This window comes from Thermobia domestica, chromosome 11 (genome assembly GCF_964235325.1).
Source record: "Thermobia domestica chromosome 11, izTheDome1.hap1.1, whole genome shotgun sequence".
NCBI lineage: Eukaryota > Metazoa > Arthropoda > Insecta > Zygentoma > Lepismatidae > Thermobia > Thermobia domestica.
In genome coordinates, this window is record NC_137464.1 from 100,526,283 (window position 1) to 100,546,094 (window position 19,812).

Genomic DNA, 19,812 nt, shown 5'->3' on the forward strand with positions numbered 1-19,812 from the left:
TTAATACTAGAACATCCGGCGGTGGAAAATTTGTTCTTTTAGAATTTCTTTTGTTCACAAAAATGTTAATTTTGAATCCAGGCTAGATTCCTGTCGTGACTTTTCGTATTTTAACTAAATAATACCCTCACGGAAAATGACGTTTGTATTCCATAAAACTTTGTAGAATAACAACAGCTTAGCTCAACTCTCAATATTGGACAATTTGTCCACCATAAAGAAGTTTTGACCGTGTATTGTAATAAGTAACTTTTACTCCAATTTTACATGTTGGTCGTTTCAGTAACTTTATTTACTTTATAAATTCCCACAAGCAATGAAATATTAGTGTTTATTATTTATTTGATTATACCTATAATAGTTAGAGATAAATAAGCAACGTACCAATATCATTTACACTAGAGTTGACAAAGCGGAAGGTATCTCTAATAGTTCTTCTATCCCCGCAATTATGTTCATTGCAGAGCCCACTACGGTAGTCCTTGCCCTATGTTCGTAAAGAGCATAGCATTTTTTTTTGTCCGTTGTTTATACCGTGCCTATTCTTTCTAAGTGTGAGGTCCTTGTAGGACGTCAAGATACGAAACAAGTCTGATGTGGTTAGGTAAATTGCAGAGTCCCAGAAAGTAAGGAAAAGTAGGAGAGCAAATGTGAACATATAACTCTGCAACAAGAATACAAGTAAAGAGCCTAAAGCGATTCAGATGTAAATCAATGAAATGTGAAAACATATGTCAAAGTTCAGGAGGGAAAACTGTCTATAATAATAATAATAATAATAATAATAATAATAATAATAATAATAATAATAATCGCTGAGTATAATGTGTACTAGACATTTGACTTAGTAAAAAGATGAAATCAGGGCTAGTATTTGTGTCAGGCTGAATGTGAATATAGTACCACTTGGCACATCGAGAGATATAGTTTTAAAGATAATGGCGTGAAAGAGTAGACAGAAAGGATAGAAACATTTGGAGGAAGTCTATGGGGACGAATATATATTGGGAATGCATTCAATATATAATACTCCATTTCCCTAAGAAAGAAAATAGGTCCAGCCCCGCACACGGAGTGTAATACTGTATTATGGTGGAAAGTAAGATCGTTGTATGTGAACTGTTGATTAATGACAATGTAATCGCGCATAGAAAATACGTAGTAAACAGAGAAAAGCCCTTCGTTTGTTGAAGAACTAAGAGTAGTTACAAGGAATGAGTGAACTAGAAACATTTATTTGAATAATGCACATGGTGTTATCACCATAAGAATATGGATGTTCATAGAATATGATCTGAAATTTAGGGAGTGCATTTTCGTAAAAGAAACAATGCTTGAACTTGCTTTGAGATAATGACATTTCTCAGATTTGACGTACGAACGACACGCAGCCAACGTGTACAAATTAGTGTTTGCGCTATTTACTGAGATGTAGAGTAAATTCGTAGATTTTTAAAAATTATTCTTTCAAACATGGCAATCGATGAAAAAGTTTTGTCGAGCAAAACTCCGTTTTTATTGAGAGGATCTGTCGAGCAAAACTCCGTTTCCATTGAGAGGATCTTCGTGTAAATTACACCAAGAATAAAAAACAGGAAAAGTACATCTCTCATGGTACCATAGGGCAAGAACACTAAAAGCGTAAACTGTATCAAATAGCAAAGCGATACGAAAATGATAAACAAAACCGTTGGGAAATGTGGAAATGTGGTTTGTTACCTTGGGATAAAAGGAAAAGTTGTGTTACATTTATCGAAATTTTAGTTGAATTAAGTACGAATTGTACGTACAAAATTATATCTGACTCTGTGGCGCTCTGAGCCCATCTCCCTGATTATAACTGCTTCACCTTTATGATGAGGGAGAGATACAATAGAAACCAGTTATGGCTTATTCCCAACATTTGCTTAACGATATGAACACAAAAAGATATTGAGGACAAATTATCCATCCATGGATATTTAAGATTGTTAGAAATTGCGGGTGTTCGCATGTTAATGTATTAATTGTTTCACCATTATTTGAAATGAAATAAAATAATGAACTCGTTTTATTCTCATACTTGTATATGTATGCATAATAAAGCAAAATAAAATATTTACTTTTGTACATCTTTTATTTATTTCAGTAACTTTTGACCGTTATTTCTTTTAAGGAACGACATTTGGATGGAGAAACGAAATTCCAACTGGTTACATTTCCGTCCGTAACGGAAGGCAATTTAAAGTGGGAAATAATTGAAATTAGGAATTGGCAACACTGAAGCAATATAGATGCGAGCCAAGAAAGTTGTAAATAGTGTGTGTTTATGCTCAAAATCTTCATAGTTAGTGTTTTCCATGATTTTTGCTGGATTTACAGACTTATACGAGGGTGGGTTGGTAAGTTCTCAGTCTCACCAAGAAAACAAGTAGATAGGAAGCGAAGCGTGGTGTTCTTATTGAACATATTCCCCTTGTAGTGCAATGCACTTTTCACATCACTGCTGCATTGCTTGCAGGCCAGACAAATAGAAGTCGGATGAATGCTCTGCAAACCAGGCCTCTGTTTGAGAAATGACGTCATCGTCGCCATTAAAATGCGTTCCCTTTAAAAACCTTCAATTTAGGAAAGAGAGTAAAGCCTCATGGAGCCAAATCAGGCGAATAAGGTGGATGTTCCTGTATTTGAAACCGTAGGTCCTCCAATTTTTGCAATGTCAGACGTGTCTTGTGTGAGGCGCATTGTCCTGGAAGAAGATTACCCCTTTTGACAGCTTTCCACTTCTCTTCTTTTTTCCTCTCCACTGCTGCACTCAGTTTGTCCAGAAGAGATGTATAATATGTTGCATTGCTGGTTTCACCTGATTTCAGATAATCCGGCAATAGAATTCCTTCACAATTCCAGAAGACCGTAGCAAGGACCTTACCAGAGGAGCGCTATGTCCTAGCCTTCTTCGGACGTGGAGAACCGCTGTGGCGCCATTCCGCCGATTGCTGTTTTGTCGTGGTATCGGAGAAATATAACCAGGTTTCGTCCACTGTTATTAGCCGTTGCAAAAAATTGACCTTATCTGCTTGAAATTGGGGACAGAACTGCCTTACTTGCCTCCACCCGTTCACGCTTCTGATTTGCTTTCAAAAGTTTCGGAATCCATTTTGCCGCGACCTTCCTCATACCCAAATCTTCACGGATAACTTTCTACATCCGTTCATGACTAATGCCTAATGTGTCCTGTCTGTTTGAGCGGGATTCGGCGATTGTCGAGAATCATCCGGTGAATGGCGTCAATCATCTCGGGAGAAGTCACTGAAATTGGTCTGCCACACCTTGGATCATCGTTTAGACCAAACTGACCACGTTTCAAGTTCGCTGTCCATTTCTTCACAGTGACATACGATGGCGCCTTGTCCCCCAATGTCGTGACAAGATCGTTGTGGATCTCCTTCGGCGGGAGTCTCTTTAGGAAGAGGTACTTGATGAATGCTCGGTGTTCAAGTTTACTAATGTCTGGGACGTGGGCTGACATCCTCACTTTGGACCTGAAAAAAACAAATTTAAAATTGGTTTAGTCAAACCAAATTTTGCACAGTAGCTTCACAAATAAGCCTCATAAACATATATAACTTTTATATCTAGCTTTGTTTGAACATGAGTAGGCTGAGAACTTATCAACCTACCCTCGTACATGTATACAGAAAGTAGTGTGGACCAAAGTTTTGGAAAACTGCAGAAATCCAACCAGTTAAAGTCACGTTTTTTTTTTTTTTCATCCTTTAAAAAAAGTAACAGTCAAGAGTTACTAAAATATAGGGTATGTGAACAAAAGAACCCGTACAAATGTAAATATATTTTATTTTATTATACCCAAGTAATAGGTTAAATGATAAAAGGTAGTAAGAAATTGAGAATGTGTAAGAAACACTAGTACATATTTGTCTTAAATCAGAAATTTCAGATTGTTTTATGTTAAATCGAATTTCTCGCTCTGTCAACTATTAGTTTCGACTACACTAATAAGGTGTAAGTTTTATACGAAATAACACTATCATTAAAACGAACTCGAACTTTATTATTAGTGCTATTTGTTTAGAATTTTGAGTAGAGTAAGTATAATTAGCCGGAGGTTGACTTCTAAAGTGTAGGAATTTTGTTTTTATAGTTGCCAAAGAAGATTGTTATTTTATATGTATTTATTCATTTGTTTCAGGTGAGGATAAAATTGTCACAGTTCCAGCATTTCCCGAATCCGTAACGGAAGGCGATGTAAGGTGGGAAAAAGGTAAATTTGCTTATATTAATAGTAGTATTTTCTGATTGAGTGTGCTGTTAATTAGTACATAAATGATTTTTATAAAGGAAACTTTATGGAAGTTTGAAATAAAAACATTAAAAGTATGAAAAATTAGCTATAGCAGGAACATCGTAGTATTTTAAAATACAAGTGAAAAGAACGATAAAATTATATCTGATTTAATTGTAGGTGTACTGAGTACCACATATGAAACTTGCATTTTTCTCATTAAATAACGAAAAGCTTCTCCATATTTTCTGACAGTCGATCTCATGTAATGATAGAGTAATTTAAATCGCGCTTCATTCTGTAGCAAAATATCCGCTGAAATGCATGTACATTATTATATACACTCATTATTTGAAGTAAAAGTAAGATGCTTTCCTGATATATACATAATAACCCTTCACATTAAAATGTTTTATTTCATGTACCATTATTTTTCCTTATTGTACTTCTACAATATCTTTTGCACGTTTTGTTTATTTTGATACTTGAGAAGACGCAACGCGGGAAAATAACGAGTATTTTTTTTCTTTTTATCTCACATCACTTGTTAGCCATATATTTAGGAAGAAATACATTTTCTTTTGACATACAGTACAACAGGTATTATGTAAACATCCTATTCAATTGTGTTAATAGCCAAAAGTCCAAAGTTTGTCATGTTTAAAACTGCAGCGTATACACATAATATACAGTGGATTTCCTGTTAACTGATTCCATGGAACAGGGTGAACCGATTACCGGATAACGAAAAAGTTGATTAAAGCGAAAATCACCATTTGACTGTATTAGATCTCTAGAATCTTTTTTAAGGCTTAAAGTATTATAAGTCAATAATGCAGCTTCCAAAATTTGAAGTTTCAACCACAAGTTGCCAGAGTGGCAGCCTGTTGAACGAATACTGTATATTGAATATAGCACACTAGAATACCACAAAAACCTCACACTTAATTTGCAGTGTATGTGTATTTATGGTAGCGAAACAATATCAAGACAAAAACATAGACTCATGTCATTTAGGTTGTTTTTCTGATGTACGATATAGTGTTTGGAGCACGGAGCGCAGCTGAGGACGAAAACGACTTATTCCTTGGAAAATGGGCGGTTAAACCTACGGACGGTTAGAAATGAAATGAAACCTTTAAGTTTTACGTCCCACGATTATGCCGGCTAGCGAGAGGGATATAGAGTTCACTGTAATTGAATAATATATCTGGAATCGTAACCAATTAATTTAATTGCCTGGAAATAAAAATACTAAAGTTAGCAGTAATTTACTGGAATAAGTGTTCCTGGTTCAATCCCTGGCCACGCGAGTTTGTAGCGCGTAAATTTTTAAGGATTTTTTCAGGGTATCTCAGAGCTCTTGCGATTATATGATTATCGTACACGCCTTTGATGCGGAAGACCTGGGTTCGATTCCTAGTTTGAGCGTATGTAGGTCGGATACCTTGTTAAGCTGTATGTCCGCGTCTCATATAGCCTCCGTGCTGAATAAGGACACTGAACTCCAAATCAAGCAAACCTTTTCCGCCCACATTCTTATTCCATCAATTATTTCATTCTCGTTTACTTCTATTAATCAGTCGTCTTCTTTGAGGGGACAATTGTTGGACACAGAACTTAAAATTTCATTTCAATTTATTTGAATAAAAGCGGGGTTCCGTCTCAAAAAACTTATTTGGTCTAGGAATTAATTCGTGCGGGTGGACAAGAGATGGCGCAACGAACGGAGCGTCCCACAGTTCCGTGTATCCACACATGTGTTGCAAACCCCTGTCATCGCGTATCGTTCGTAGTATAGGGCAGTGGATTAAAGCGTCAACAACACCAGTTTGTAGTTAAGTGAACATGGCGCAATTTGTGCCTGATAAAGTGTTTTTGCGGGGTGTCCTGCTGCATTACTTTAACATGCAGAAAAGTGCGACTGAAAGTCATCGTATTTTGGTGGAAGTGTATGGTGACCATGCTCTAGCTGAGCGAACGTGTCAGAAGTGGTTTGCACGGTTTAGAAGTGGTGATTTCGGCTTGGCAGACCAAGAGCGAGCTGGACAGCCAAAAAACGACCAGAACACGACCAGAATGGGAGAAGAGACATGATAAACTTATTGTTCAACATGATAACGCTCGCCCACATGTCGCAAAACCGGTCAAAACCTATTTAGAAAATGTCGGATGGGAAGTTTTACCCCACCCGCCGTATTCACCAGACGTTGCTCCTTCGGACTACTACTTGTTCGATTGCATGAACAACGATTTGATTGGACAGCGGTTTACTTCTTCAGAAGATATCGAAACATGGGTCTCTGACTGGATCGCTTCCAAGGATGAGGACTTCTTTCGCCACGGAATCCGTACATTGCCTGACAGATGGGCGAAAGTGGTGGCTAGCGATGGACAATATTTTTCTTAAGGTATTTATGTATTTTGTGTTTGTACTACAGCTTCAATGTGTGCGTACCAACCGCACGAATTAATTCCTAGACCAAATATAAGCAATACGAATGTCTACTTTTAAGTCGAAAATCGAAGCAGAAACACTGGAATAATGAACCTAATTTGTAAATACTCGTTCTCTATTTTTTCATAATTGTTTGATGCATACAACTAGAAAGCTTTTGATCTTGATTATTTCTACATTAATTTTACAAGAGGGACAATGTTGGCTCAGTGGTAGAGCATTCACCTCTGATGTGTGGGATGGGTCCCTGGTTCAATTCCAGCTCGTACCAAGTGGACTTTGTTGTTGACGAACATCGTATGTTTGAGTTTCCTCGATGTTCTCCCGTTTTATATCGCTCTGATCATTTCACCATTTCATTAATTTTCATTATCACTTACCTTCTTCAGCCTACCCGGCATAACCATAGCACGTAAAACTGAAAAAAATTCACTATTAATAAACTAATTCCTTTGTGAAGTAAATTTCTGAAGCAAATGAATTACGTGGAAGAAAATAATGAAAACATAATAACAGATCAAAGAAAGTATATTATAACCTATGTCCCTGTATTACGGACACTTGATTGAAAAAGTATAAAAGCTCTTTTCAGGGCAGTCATCCTGAGTGAGATTCTTCTTGGGTTTTCCTCATTCACACTAGGCAAGTGCCTAACAATGGTTCCAGGCTGTTTCCTTTCTTTCTCCATTCCTTTCTTCCCCAGATAGTGTGATCGACGAGAGACGCCATCCCTCATACTGACAGGCTAACATGACCTTCGATTTCGAAAGCCCACAAATCTAAATTTCTAATCCTTAATCTCTGTCGCTAAAACTTTGCTAGATTGGGAGGGGAAGAAGTAGAGAGAAGAGATAAGAAAAATAAGTAGCAGAAGTAGCTATGAAGCATTCAGTTGGGCATGATGATGTAATGCAGAAACAGGTTATACCGTTAGGCTAAAAGTATATATAGTTCAATGAAGAAATTTAAAACTGAGTACAAGAGAGCAAAGTAATAATAAATGAAGTGGTAAAGTGGAAGAATAGGAAAAAGGATTGATAAGTAAAGAAGCTTATGTGTGTAAATGTGATGTCTGTGCAATCAGTTTGCATGAGTATAGGAAGAGTGGAATTGTGCTCACTTCACTCCAATCATATTTTCATATTCTTTCTTAATTCTTCTAGTCCTCACGTTCTCCTTTATACTTTTCGTCCCGTGTACTGTATGTTTATCTTCGTAATTAGTTAACTTAAGTATATATTGTTTGCCTTACGATATTATCTAGTTTCAATATTTTCTTCAACATCTTTTATGTAGCCTGATGGGTGTAAAGTTTAATATGCATCCACTATTTTAAATATCGTTTCCAAGTTATTTTTTTTTTCTTTTAAATTCTGTTTTACAAATCTGTTTTTCACTTAAGTACTTTCTCTGCTTTTGTACTTATTGTTTCGTGTTTTTCTTCCGGATATATATATATATAAACTACTAACTACATCTTGTGTTCTTGTATATAAACTACATACGGAGCATATGGAATACATTATAAAATAACAAATTACTCACGTATTTGTTTACGTATGTGATGAGTAGGTGATTAGTTCGTTATACAGTGACCCAAAAGTAGGTATACAGGCCTACATATATAAAACAAACATGTATACCTACTTTTGGGCCACTTTGTATGTATTTTTGATTGAGTGTCCAGTTCTGACACAAGATTATCAAAGATGCCGACCCCAGGGAAAATCTTGCGTTACTGTTCGACAGGTATAAAACTATTGAGTTTGTAATTTGCTTAAAAAGTAACTGAGTAAATTTTTAATTTGAAATAATTTCCAGGGAACTCATTTTGAATCTTATTACTAACGATTTTGTTTTTCTGATCTTTGAATTTTACTCAATTTCAGCTACTTCTGAAATAATCTTTGTCAGGAGTTGATGGAACAAGTAGTTACGAAAATTTTATTAGTTCACTTACTAAACATAATAAGAGCACATTCATATGAAAACTAAATTCAGTGATTTCTTAATTTGTCTGAAGAAATAACTACATAGTAACTTGCACTATATTAATCCCGTATTTATAAACAAATCGAAGAAGAAAAAGTTAAATTATCTGGTTTCAATTTTTTTTCAATGTAGCTAAATGTTGGGAGGTGAAATCGTAGACTCAGTATTGTGGGAGTTGAAATTATTGGGTAAAATTCGAAAACTGGAACGCATAGTTTTGTTTCAGATTCTCTCATTTCATTTTAAGATTTTTTTTTTTTTTCATACCGTTATTGTCTGCTGTTGTATCATTCCTAATTACGGTGAAATGTTTTCAGCGAATCAGAACTTCAGTTGCTGATTATAAAGATTATGCATTAATCATTGATGTTCATAAAGATAAAATCAACTTCTGTAAAAATGTCGTGCGGAGTTAGGTGGCCTTATCACATCTATCTTAATTCTTTTCAAATAGTTCTGCCAAATACTGTCTTTTTATGTATGTTACCCAGTTTTCCATAATGGCATGTGTAGAGTACATCACAAACACTTCAGTTCAGTAAGTTTTTTTTTTTTTTTTTTTTAAATCATTAGCATATACAAAGAATGGTAGGATCAGGAGAGAAAAACTCAATGTAATCTCAAGACTTTTCGCTAATATGAGAAGGTAGAGTGGTTCCAAAATTTAAAATGTCTTTGTCAAATTATTTTCCGTGGATATTATAATGGGAATAGGACAGATATGTAGACCGCTGCGCAGAAATGACTTCACTCACTGAACATAATTTATGCTTACCATCATAGGTTTAAAATCTACTTAAAACGTCATAGCCTTCCTGGCTGGTCACATGACTAGCACGTACGTCTTTGGTGTATGGGATCCCGTGTTCTGTTTCCGATTAGAGGGATTTGAAATTTGAACGCATTATGGTGATTATAATTCCACTTTAAACTGTATGTCAACGTTCCTTATACGCTTGATGTTTAAAAGGGATGCTAAAGTACAACCAGGCAATCAATTGAAACTAGTTTCTAAATCTGTAAATGGAGGGTACAGTGTTTTCTTCCTCGGAGAAAGAAAGTTAGATTGCTTCGAGTTTTAAACCCAGTTCAATTCGTGCCATCTACCGGGGTTAGACGAGGGAACCTAGAAAATGATAGTTTCGGTAGTGTTAAATTATGTTCCGAATTATATTCTGTAATCGACATGTCCATCATTGATGGTATTAAAATGCTATATAAATGAGGGTATAGTTATCGTATATATAATCATAAAACCACTTATGGTTTACTATTTCAGCTGTGGGAGATTCTGTAGCAGAAGATGAAGTTGTTGCTGAAATCGAAACTGACAAGGTAAGTTGAAATTACTTAATAAAGTGATAGGATGCACATTGAATATTAAAAAGATTGAACTTGCTTCAGCTTTTACAATTTTTTCGTGTATGTTTCAACAACTGCTTGTCATCTTCAATACGAATCCTTTAAGGAATTTTTACGTTGCTTTGGTAGGCTCTCATAATCGGAAAAATCCTTGCATTGTAGAAAAATCGTTCTTCACAATCTCGACATTATGCTGCTTTTTTGTTCAAGGTTTGAGATGAAGAGCCAGCTTTTTGGAAATCTATGCTCATAAATCTGAAGACTTACTTGTTAGGAAAAATATATGATTATATAGATATATACAGGGATATAGGGTATTTCAAAACAACACCGATATCGTTTGGGAGATGATTCCTGACACCAAGATAAAACAAAAAGTATACACCAACCTGGGTGCACAAATGCTTCCTGGAGTTATAGGCTGCCGAAAACGTAAAAAGAAAAATGAACTTTAAAGGTCTATAGCTCAAAAACTATAGGACCTACCGTAATCGGGTCAAGACTTTACTAAGGAACTAATATGTGGTCTATCCAAAAATACATGCTTCAGAATTCTGCAGTACTTCTGCAACAATTTTTATAGAGGTAGTTAGTGAGTACTTCAGATTATATGCCCGTAACCAAACTGCCTGTACAAAATTTTGAATATCAACCGTACTGCATAATTTACTTCGCATTTACTAGTTAATAAGAAATACACTGACAACTTTCTGATTCATATCTGTAAACAGGATCTTTACCACTGTTCAACATTCTTGCATCATCAGAGCACAAACATACACACGTCTGTCGATGTTGGCATCTATGAACTGCTAATGGACGCCGACATTTCACTTACAGTTCCGATTTCTTTGTACATCGTTAATTTTAATATTTGGAATTCTGCCACATGTCCTGTGAATGTTCTTCCACTTTACGGCACGTCACGACTTCTGCTGATTGCGGAAGCTTTCTTTTCCCATTGCGGTAGCAACCTTCTCCGTTGGTGCTGCTTCCCAAAACCACGTAACGAAGCCATGTATTACGTTTTTAATTGATTTGTTCATGTGACTCTCGTGAACCCACACTGCGTTCACCAAACAATCCTTAATTGTGTAATCACTTGTATAACCCATTCGATTGACTTCAATCCACCGCGTCTCTCTCACACACTAGCATTAAATAGACAGTTTGTCAATGGAGAGCAGCACCTTCAGGCCTTGAGCCAGCGGAAAAACACACACCAAGATCGTATCATTACTTAGGTTCATTTGGAAGTATACGGACTTCGTACGCATCCTTTAACCCAGTCGTAGTTTTTTCTTTCTTTCTTTTTTTGTGATTTTAGGCAGCCTTAAGGCTCTATTCCCTATTACACTTTGTTTGTTATACTTGAGATGAGTTGACTAATCTGTCTTAATAATCCAAACTCTGAGTGATAATCCTTGTCAATGAGGTTCCGTATAATTCTTGAAACCAGTTAATTGGAAGTCTTCTCTGATTTTATTATCTGTTGATATACATAAAGTTAAACTTGTTAAATTATATCTGTCTTGGATATATATGTTAAGTACATCATATTTGGATTTACTGAATGGTCTGTCTATTGTTTCTTGTATCCATGAATTATTCTTACGAGTAAATGTTTAAGTTCAGGAGAGCACTTGACTGTTAAATTAGATATGTAAGTTCAGAAGAACACTTGTTAAAGATAATAAACCTCTGTTTGTTTTTTTATTAATTTTAGCAACTAATTTACATCAGTTGTATTTATTTAAAAATCGCTGTTGAAATTAAATTATTTTCTTGTAACATGCTACTATAGGTTGACATTCAAAAATCTGGCAATCTCCGGACCTGAAGAGTGCCGGATTTGATGATTATATATGCTGATATATTTTAACAAATAATTTAAAGAAAGAAAATTAGTTAATAAAAAATCAAATGAAATTTTAATGTTCATCAACTAAGTAAAACTGTACTACAGAATTTTAGTTAAACTGAATAAAATAGTTCCTCAGAATTTTGATTCAACTAAATAAAGATAATGGCGTGTCAACGCTTTAAATTTGAATAAGCACTCCAAAATCCATGACGGAGGTCTAAAGAAACCGTATTATCGATGGCTCGGATATTTGAATGTCAACCTATACAAGAAATGTGGATATAGTTTTTGAGGACTACTATCAAAGGCATTTTTCAACGCTTAAACTTTTCTGTGAATGTATGTGGAATGTGGGTTCTATCTCTTTACGCTTACTACATTGCTGGTTTTTCGAGGGGAAACAAAGAATTGGAAAAGCAAATGAATATACTTTTGTCTTAAGATGTTACATGGCTTTGCGTGACGTTACCTAGAATATCAGACTCATTGTCTTTTCGAAGTTGTCTTCACGTTGTTTTCGGAAGACAGTAAATGTGGAATTTCGTTCAATATTCCTTTATATACTGCTATACTGCAAAACAAGTGTGTGTGTGTGTACCTTGTGGTGAGAAAACTTCTCTAACTTTATATATACTATCAGTTATGTGTGTTAAATAAATAAAAGCTGTAACTGACTTAAGAATGAATATTTCGTTTTAACATCATTGTATATCTGATTTTCCGTAGACGGCAATTCCTGTCCCTTCACCTGGCTCTGGAATCATTGAAGAGCGATTTGTGGAGGATGGAACAACAGTTAAAGCAGGAGACAAATTATTTAGGCTGAAGATAACTGGTAAATATATATTTAATTAAAACTTACAGTTTTGAAATAGGACTAGCGGTAATCGAGAGTAAGAAGTATTCTGCAAAAACTGCATCAAAGGAAGCAAATAATATTATCAAATTTAATCTATCTTCACTAACTTATGTCGTTCAATATTTTTGTTCGCTGGATAAGTCGTCACGGAGACATGGTTACATTAGCCTACTTTGGCATTCTGTTTTACAACAATAGTGCTCTCTGACCAACGTAATTGAAGTCTAGTAAAATGGAAGAATTAACAAGGGCAGTGAGTGAGTTCTCCACAAAGGTGAGTCGAACTAGTTAGTGCATTCAATCGAGCTTATGGAGCTCTATAACATACTTTAAAAAACAAACTTACCTACATTGGTTTTTGAGGAAATCGTACTCAGACATTTTCCGCAACTGTGACAGGACACATGGCAATATTCCGTTGGAGCCATTTATTAACTTTGGATTTAATTTTGACTATGAATATTATATTAAGTACAATACCATTGCATTCAACCAGTGTTCGTGGTGCAAAGACGATTTTGTTCCCATTGTTTTCTAAACCAGCAGAACACGGTCTTCATTATTCTGAAAATTATATTGAATAAGATAATTTGAGATCTGATAATAAGTCAACTGTTTGTTCCCGGACATAGTGTGCATACAATTCGTTTGTTTATTACATTAACCATCAGATGGATAGCAATGAAATTTGCTCTGATTTTTAAGATTTGGCCTTGCACTAAGTACATTGAATGCATGCAATGATATTGCAGTTAATACAATTTTCATAGTTAAAATTAACAGCTGATTCAAACGGAATATAGCCATGTATTTTGTTACAATTGAGAAAAATGTTTGAGAGCGGTTTTCCCAAAAACCCATTCGAGATTATTTTTTCTTTTACAGTGTCGTATAGCTTTATCAACTCTATTGAGTGCACTAATTTGTCTCACCTCCGGGCGAATTGTCCTACTGCCCTAGTACGCCTAAGACTACAGATTTTACTTCTCTCTGTTAGCCATAAAAACTATCATCCCATTCCCTATCATTCTTTTTGCCATTCTGGTAACTACTGATGTAAAGGAAATGGTACTATACTGTAGTGACGAGATTATCAAGGTAATCCCCTTCTTGAATTGATATGGACTAGGACCCAAGAAAAAATATTGGTAAAAAATTTCCGTAGTTTCCTAAGGAATTCCGATCAATAGAGAATAGGACAGAGTATGCCATGTGTTTTGGAGAAGCTTAGAAATATTTCTGCTTTTGCGTCGCAAAAGTAGAAAGAAAAGAAAGTTATCGGTATTGTTTGTCAGTACTTTAAATCCACAGTACATGTGCATATATTAAGAAATAAACATTATTACATTTTTTCCGTTCCTTACACCCAGAAAATTTTACATGATTTAGTTCTGTATCAAGCTAGGAAAGTGAATGTTGTTTTAGCTGCTATTTGTGTGGGTTGGTTGCATTTTTATTAGCGAATAGTAATTAAGTGGTGTAATTTGTGTAAAGTGAGGTATATTAAAAGGATAAGAGTATTGTTACTGGCTTCGATTCTTCGATAGTGTCTCACTTGTATTGTCAAATAAGATTGAAAAATATTTTTTTCCTCGTTGCTATTGTAGATATTACAACGAAACTTAGCATACATATTACTTACAGGCCATAGTATTTTGCAGAGGAGATTATATTCGGATACTTGTATCCGGGACCGCTCAGACGGCGCGAAATAAATCTTATATATAAAAGAGAACGTACAAATCCTTTGTTACCTCATCACGCTAATACGGCTGAACCAATTTCTTTTATTTTTGGGGGGTTATTAGGATTTGGACCCTAGATGGTTTTTATCATATCACTTTAATTTTTAATTACCAGTGTCTTGAGATAATTGACCATTCAAGTGTCCATAACGTACAAATCCTTTGTTAGTTCATCATAGGTAAAAATAAACGTATTTATATGCAACCCGCATGACCGTGTCACTCGGCGGGTTAACATAAATGACAGGCGATATAATGTTAACATTTACTGCAATCTACTATGGTTTTTATCATATCACTTGAAAGCGAAAAAGTAAAAATTATCTAAGTAACAAAGTTTATTGCGTTCCGGGGTGACCGCAGCGAAGCGGGGCGGGTTAACATAAATGACAGGCGATATAATGTTAACATTTACTGCAATCTTCTATGGTTTTTATCATATCACTTGAAAGCGAAAAAGTAAAAATTATCTAAGTAACAAAGTTTATTGCGTTCCGGGGTGACCGCAGCGAAGCGGGGTGAACGCTGCTAGTAAATAAATAAATAAATAAATAAATATATATATATATATATATATATATATATATATATATATATATAGTAGGAAAATGTCCATATTTCCATTTTTTCTTACATTATAAATACATGCACATGGTACCAGGTGAAAGCCCGTTTTACCCTAAAGAGAATAGTGTTTAACCATGATGCTCGGATAGATAGTACAGCGTTCGGAAACTTTTGTTTTGTACTCTAGTTTTTCCGTATATTAGGTTGTCATAAATAAGTGCCCTGTTTTTATCAGACATTTATTTATTTTGTATTCATTAAATAACAAAATTATATTAATACAGTGCGTCCCACTAGCTTTCGAACCCGAAAAAAACGTTAAAATTTCCGAACAAATATACATAGGAAAAGGAAATTCACAATACACGTACCTTGTTTCATGCTGAATACATGACCGTCACAGCAGGTGCTGAAAGTGTTCTCCCAGGACGTCAAGACATGTTCGTACACGGCGTTCCATATTGTGAAAAGTCCGATGTAGAGTCTTCGGTGTGATCTCATGAATCGCATTCTCAATGTTGTTTCGCGACTCTTGCAGTGATCGTGGGTTGTTTCTGTAGACACAACCTTTAAGAAAACCCCATAAGAAGAAATCAGGTGGTGTCAAATCCGGGGATCTTGGCGGCCACAATCCTTTGGAGCTTATCCTGTCACCAGAAAAGGACTCAATTTCTGCCATGGCCACGTTCGAAGTATGGCATGTTGCTCCGTCTTGTTGGAAAATAACCGCGACGCAGTTCTTGATCGTCCAGCTGATTCACAAATTCACTGAAGATGTGTAAGTAAACTTGTGTGTTTACTGTATCTTCAAAGAAGATGGGTCCAATGTTACACTGTCGGGAAATTGCACATCAAACTCCCACCTTCAAGGGATGAAGTGGAATCTCATGGTACACATCTGACTTTTCGGCGGCCCACACCCGAGTGTTTTGCGAGTTCACATAACCGGAGAGATGGAACCAAGCTTCATCTGTGAACCAAGTATAGTCTAGGATTCCTGGATTGTCATGCAACAAAGCTTGCAACCAACGACAATACATCACGCGCTTTTCCCAATATGTAGTTTTCAACTCCTGGACGACTGTAACGCGATATGGAAACAGCTTAGCTCTTTTGGCGGCTCTTTGCACAGTTGATTTAGACATCCCTACCTCTTGTGATAATCGACGCAGGCTCTTCTTAGGGGACTGCAAAAGACGTTGCCGCAATATTCTGTACTGTCTCCTCGGACATCCATGGACGCGCGCCTCCATGTCTCGTAAGCAATGTTCTTGTTGTTTCGAAGCAGCGACTCGAGTCACACTAACGCACGCGCACCACGCCAAGCAGCACTTCCCCTGGCGCCACCTATCGTTTTGTTTTGACGTGCGCGCTTCTGTTCAACCCTTTCTCGTATTTAGCATGAAACAAGGTATGTGTATTGTGAATTTCATTTTCTTATGTACATTTGTTCGAAAATTATAACGTTTTTTTCTGGTTCGAAAGCTAGTGGGACGCACTGTATATTATGTATTCACCACTACTATGTATGACCTTCTCTCATCTGACAGTTTATCAATTCCTTCCTTGGGGTCTCGGGTTCGATCCCAGCCCCCGCCAAGTGAACTTTGTGGTGGACAAACACCGTGTGTGTGTGTGTGGGTTTTCTCGGGGTTCTCCCACTGTCTTCATTCCACCATTTCATTCATTATTCAGCATCATCGTCTCCTTTAGCCTAACCGGCATAACCGTGGGACGTAAAATTCAAAGATTTCATTTCATTTTTTTTCAATTCCTTCCTTGTAAAATGTGGCTGGTTTGGACTGGAAGAAATTTTCGACAACGCTTACTTGCTCTTCAGAATTGAAGATTTTTCCACTTAAAAAGTTTTGTAGGGAACAGTAAAAATGGTAGTCTGTCTGGGCAAGGTTTAGGGAGTAAAATGGGTGTGAAAAAACAAACCATCTAATTATTTTGTACAAATTAATGCGTATAAGACTAATGTGAACTGGGTAGGACGAGAGAATGGGAATAGTGAAAGTAGAGAGAACAGTTTAAGCAGTCCGTATCCCAAACCTGTATAAGGAGGGCATAATGGCTCAGTAGTAGAACGCTCACTTCTGGTGTTAAGGGGTCCGTGGTACGATCCCGGACCGTGTGAGTTTGTGGTAAACGACATGGTGCACTTGGGTTTTCTCTGGGTTTTCCCGTTTCCTCCCACATTATCATTTCACCAATATATTTCATAATTATTCACTTTTATTAATCATGGCTTTCCGTTTACCTAAAAGGCATAAATTTGGGACGTAAAACTAGATATTTTATTTCATTCAACAGTGTATGTAAAAAAATTTAGGGCTGAATAAGAATTTGAGACGGAAGATTTCAAAGAAGTGCTCGTGGGAGACCCGGGTTCGATTCCCGGTGGGAGCTCATGTGGTTCGGATTCCACGTTAATCAGTAGGTTCACGTCTCATAGCCTCTCTGCTGAAAGGGACGCTAAACTAAAATCAACTCAACTCAAAGAAGTGTTCATAAGGTTTTTTTTTTTTTTTTTTAACCACACTGTTTTCACGTTTGTTACAATTAATCCAGATCTTTCTCTGCTATATCAGACTTTTTTCTTTTTGTTTGTTTTTTCTTTGTCCTATACTTTGACAGCGAGAAGACTGTTCAAAGCTTAAATATTTTATTCAGTTTGACAGCGAGAAGACTGTTGAAAGCTTAAAAATTCTATTCACTTTCTCCATAGTGTTTTTGTCTACAAGTAACGCGTAAGCAAAGTGACAAGAATTATAAATTGTGCATTTCTTAACTATTGAATGTAAATTTTACCAACCATTTCTCAGAGTATTTACTAGGCGGAAAACAGTTTCGATATTTAACTAATATATTCATCAGCCTTGATTGGTATAAATTATTCTTCGTGTCCCCTTACATCTTGTTCAGTTACATACGTGTAGTAACTGTGTATGTTAACTTCTCGAAGTTGAAAGAATCCGAAAATCCTTCATTATTATCAATGTAATTAAAAGAATCAAAGTGTAATTATAGATAAATCATTCAAATTATTTACATATATCTTCACAATTAATATTGCATCCTTCCAGGTTTAAATGACGATTACTGCGTGGTGAGAGATTGTATTCATAACTTCCAATTCTAACACAAATGGTATAGAAAACAATATTGTAGTTATAAAATTGTTTCACAAGACCGTTGTAATCTTTCATTGAAGCAGTTTGTAAAAGCAAGGATACATATGTTAGCATGATTAAAATAAATATTTGCACAAGAATCAAAAAATACATCCGAAATTGCATTAAAAAAAACTGTTCAGAAATTGAAACTTAGAAGAAATTTTTTTATTACATATATATTTGGAGAAATAAGTTATTTAAGAATGTGAATATCAATATGAAGATAAAATCTTTTCAATGTATGTTTTAAGAAGAAAAACTTAAAATTCCTATGTCTGTATTTCCAAAATCTTAGATTATGTAGAATTTTAAGCGCCTAAATATCTGATAACTATAAACTACACAGGTAAAATATTTTTAAAATATTTGTTGATTGCAGGTGAAGTGAAAGCGAAACCAGCTGCGGAAAAAGCAGCACCACCACCACCACCGCCTAAGGCAGAAGCGCCCCCTCCACCTCCGACTCCTGCTGCTCCTGTTCCACCTCCACCCCCACCACCTTCAGCTGCCCCTCCACCTCAAGCTGCCCAGCCTCCTCCTCCTCCTCCACCACCGGCTGGTCCTATGGCATCCATCCCTGTTGCAGCTATAAGGCATGCCCAGTCACTGGAAGCAGCTACGGTCAAAGTTCCTCCAGCAGACCCAACCAAGGAAATATCAGGGACACGAACGGAGCAACGGATTAAGATGAATCGAATGAGACAGAGAATAGCTCAACGGCTGAAGGATGCTCAGAATACCAATGCTATGCTTACGACATTTAATGAAATTGATATGGGGTAAGTTAACTGAATTCAAAGTTGTCCTGCACGGCTTTTAAAGGTTTTTGTTGTGTTGTGTACAATGTCATGTTCAGATCAATGAAATTTGGTATGGAGGACACACATGAGAATGGAAGTTATTCTGCGAATTGTCAGAATTTTGTGTTAAATTGTACAGAATACGGACATAAGGAAAATCAAAATTGTAAAAAATGGCACTTGCTTATATTACAAACGGTCGTAATTTCTTCCCTACTTGAAGTACAAGAAAAATTCAACCATTATTGAAAGCTAATGAATAGAACGTTCCAGCGATACCCTACATGACCTTTGGCACATTACAGTTTCAAGGTCACTCACTATAACTTTTGACCTTGAATGTCTCAAAAACACGCCATCACAGAAACTTAAAATATATACATACATACGGTACTTAGTCTTACATAAATACTATTTCAAAGTTTTAAGTACATTGACACAAAATGGTTAGAGATACTTTAATATCCTAATAACATCGAGTTACATGGATGCATTATGAACCAAAATCACAAATAATTCTTCAAAATAACCACCATTAGCATGCACATAGTTCGTAAGTCTATGTGGCCACTCATCAACTGCATTACACAACAAATCAGAAAATCTGCAGCTGCCTTCCGAAGAGATTACTTTAAACTTTCAATATTTGGACGCCTCTTCTTGAAAGCCATCTCCTGAAACTTGGACCACAATTTGTAGTTCAA

The 19,812-nt window shown here is 36.0% G+C and overlaps 1 protein-coding gene across 1 annotated transcript in view; it reads left to right on the forward strand.

Moving 5' to 3' along the window:
• Nucleotides 1–19,812, forward strand: part of LOC145664323 (dihydrolipoyllysine-residue succinyltransferase component of 2-oxoglutarate dehydrogenase complex, mitochondrial-like) — a 108,803-nt gene that overhangs the window by 37,700 nt on the left and 51,291 nt on the right. Inside the window, exons 5-8 of the mRNA XM_081730893.1 lie at nt 4,190–4,261; nt 10,012–10,067; nt 12,685–12,793; nt 18,688–19,087. Of these exons, the coding sequence (XP_081587019.1) occupies nt 4,190–4,261; nt 10,012–10,067; nt 12,685–12,793; nt 18,688–19,087 (637 nt within the window). The remainder of the gene's footprint in view (nt 1–4,189; nt 4,262–10,011; nt 10,068–12,684; nt 12,794–18,687; nt 19,088–19,812) is intronic.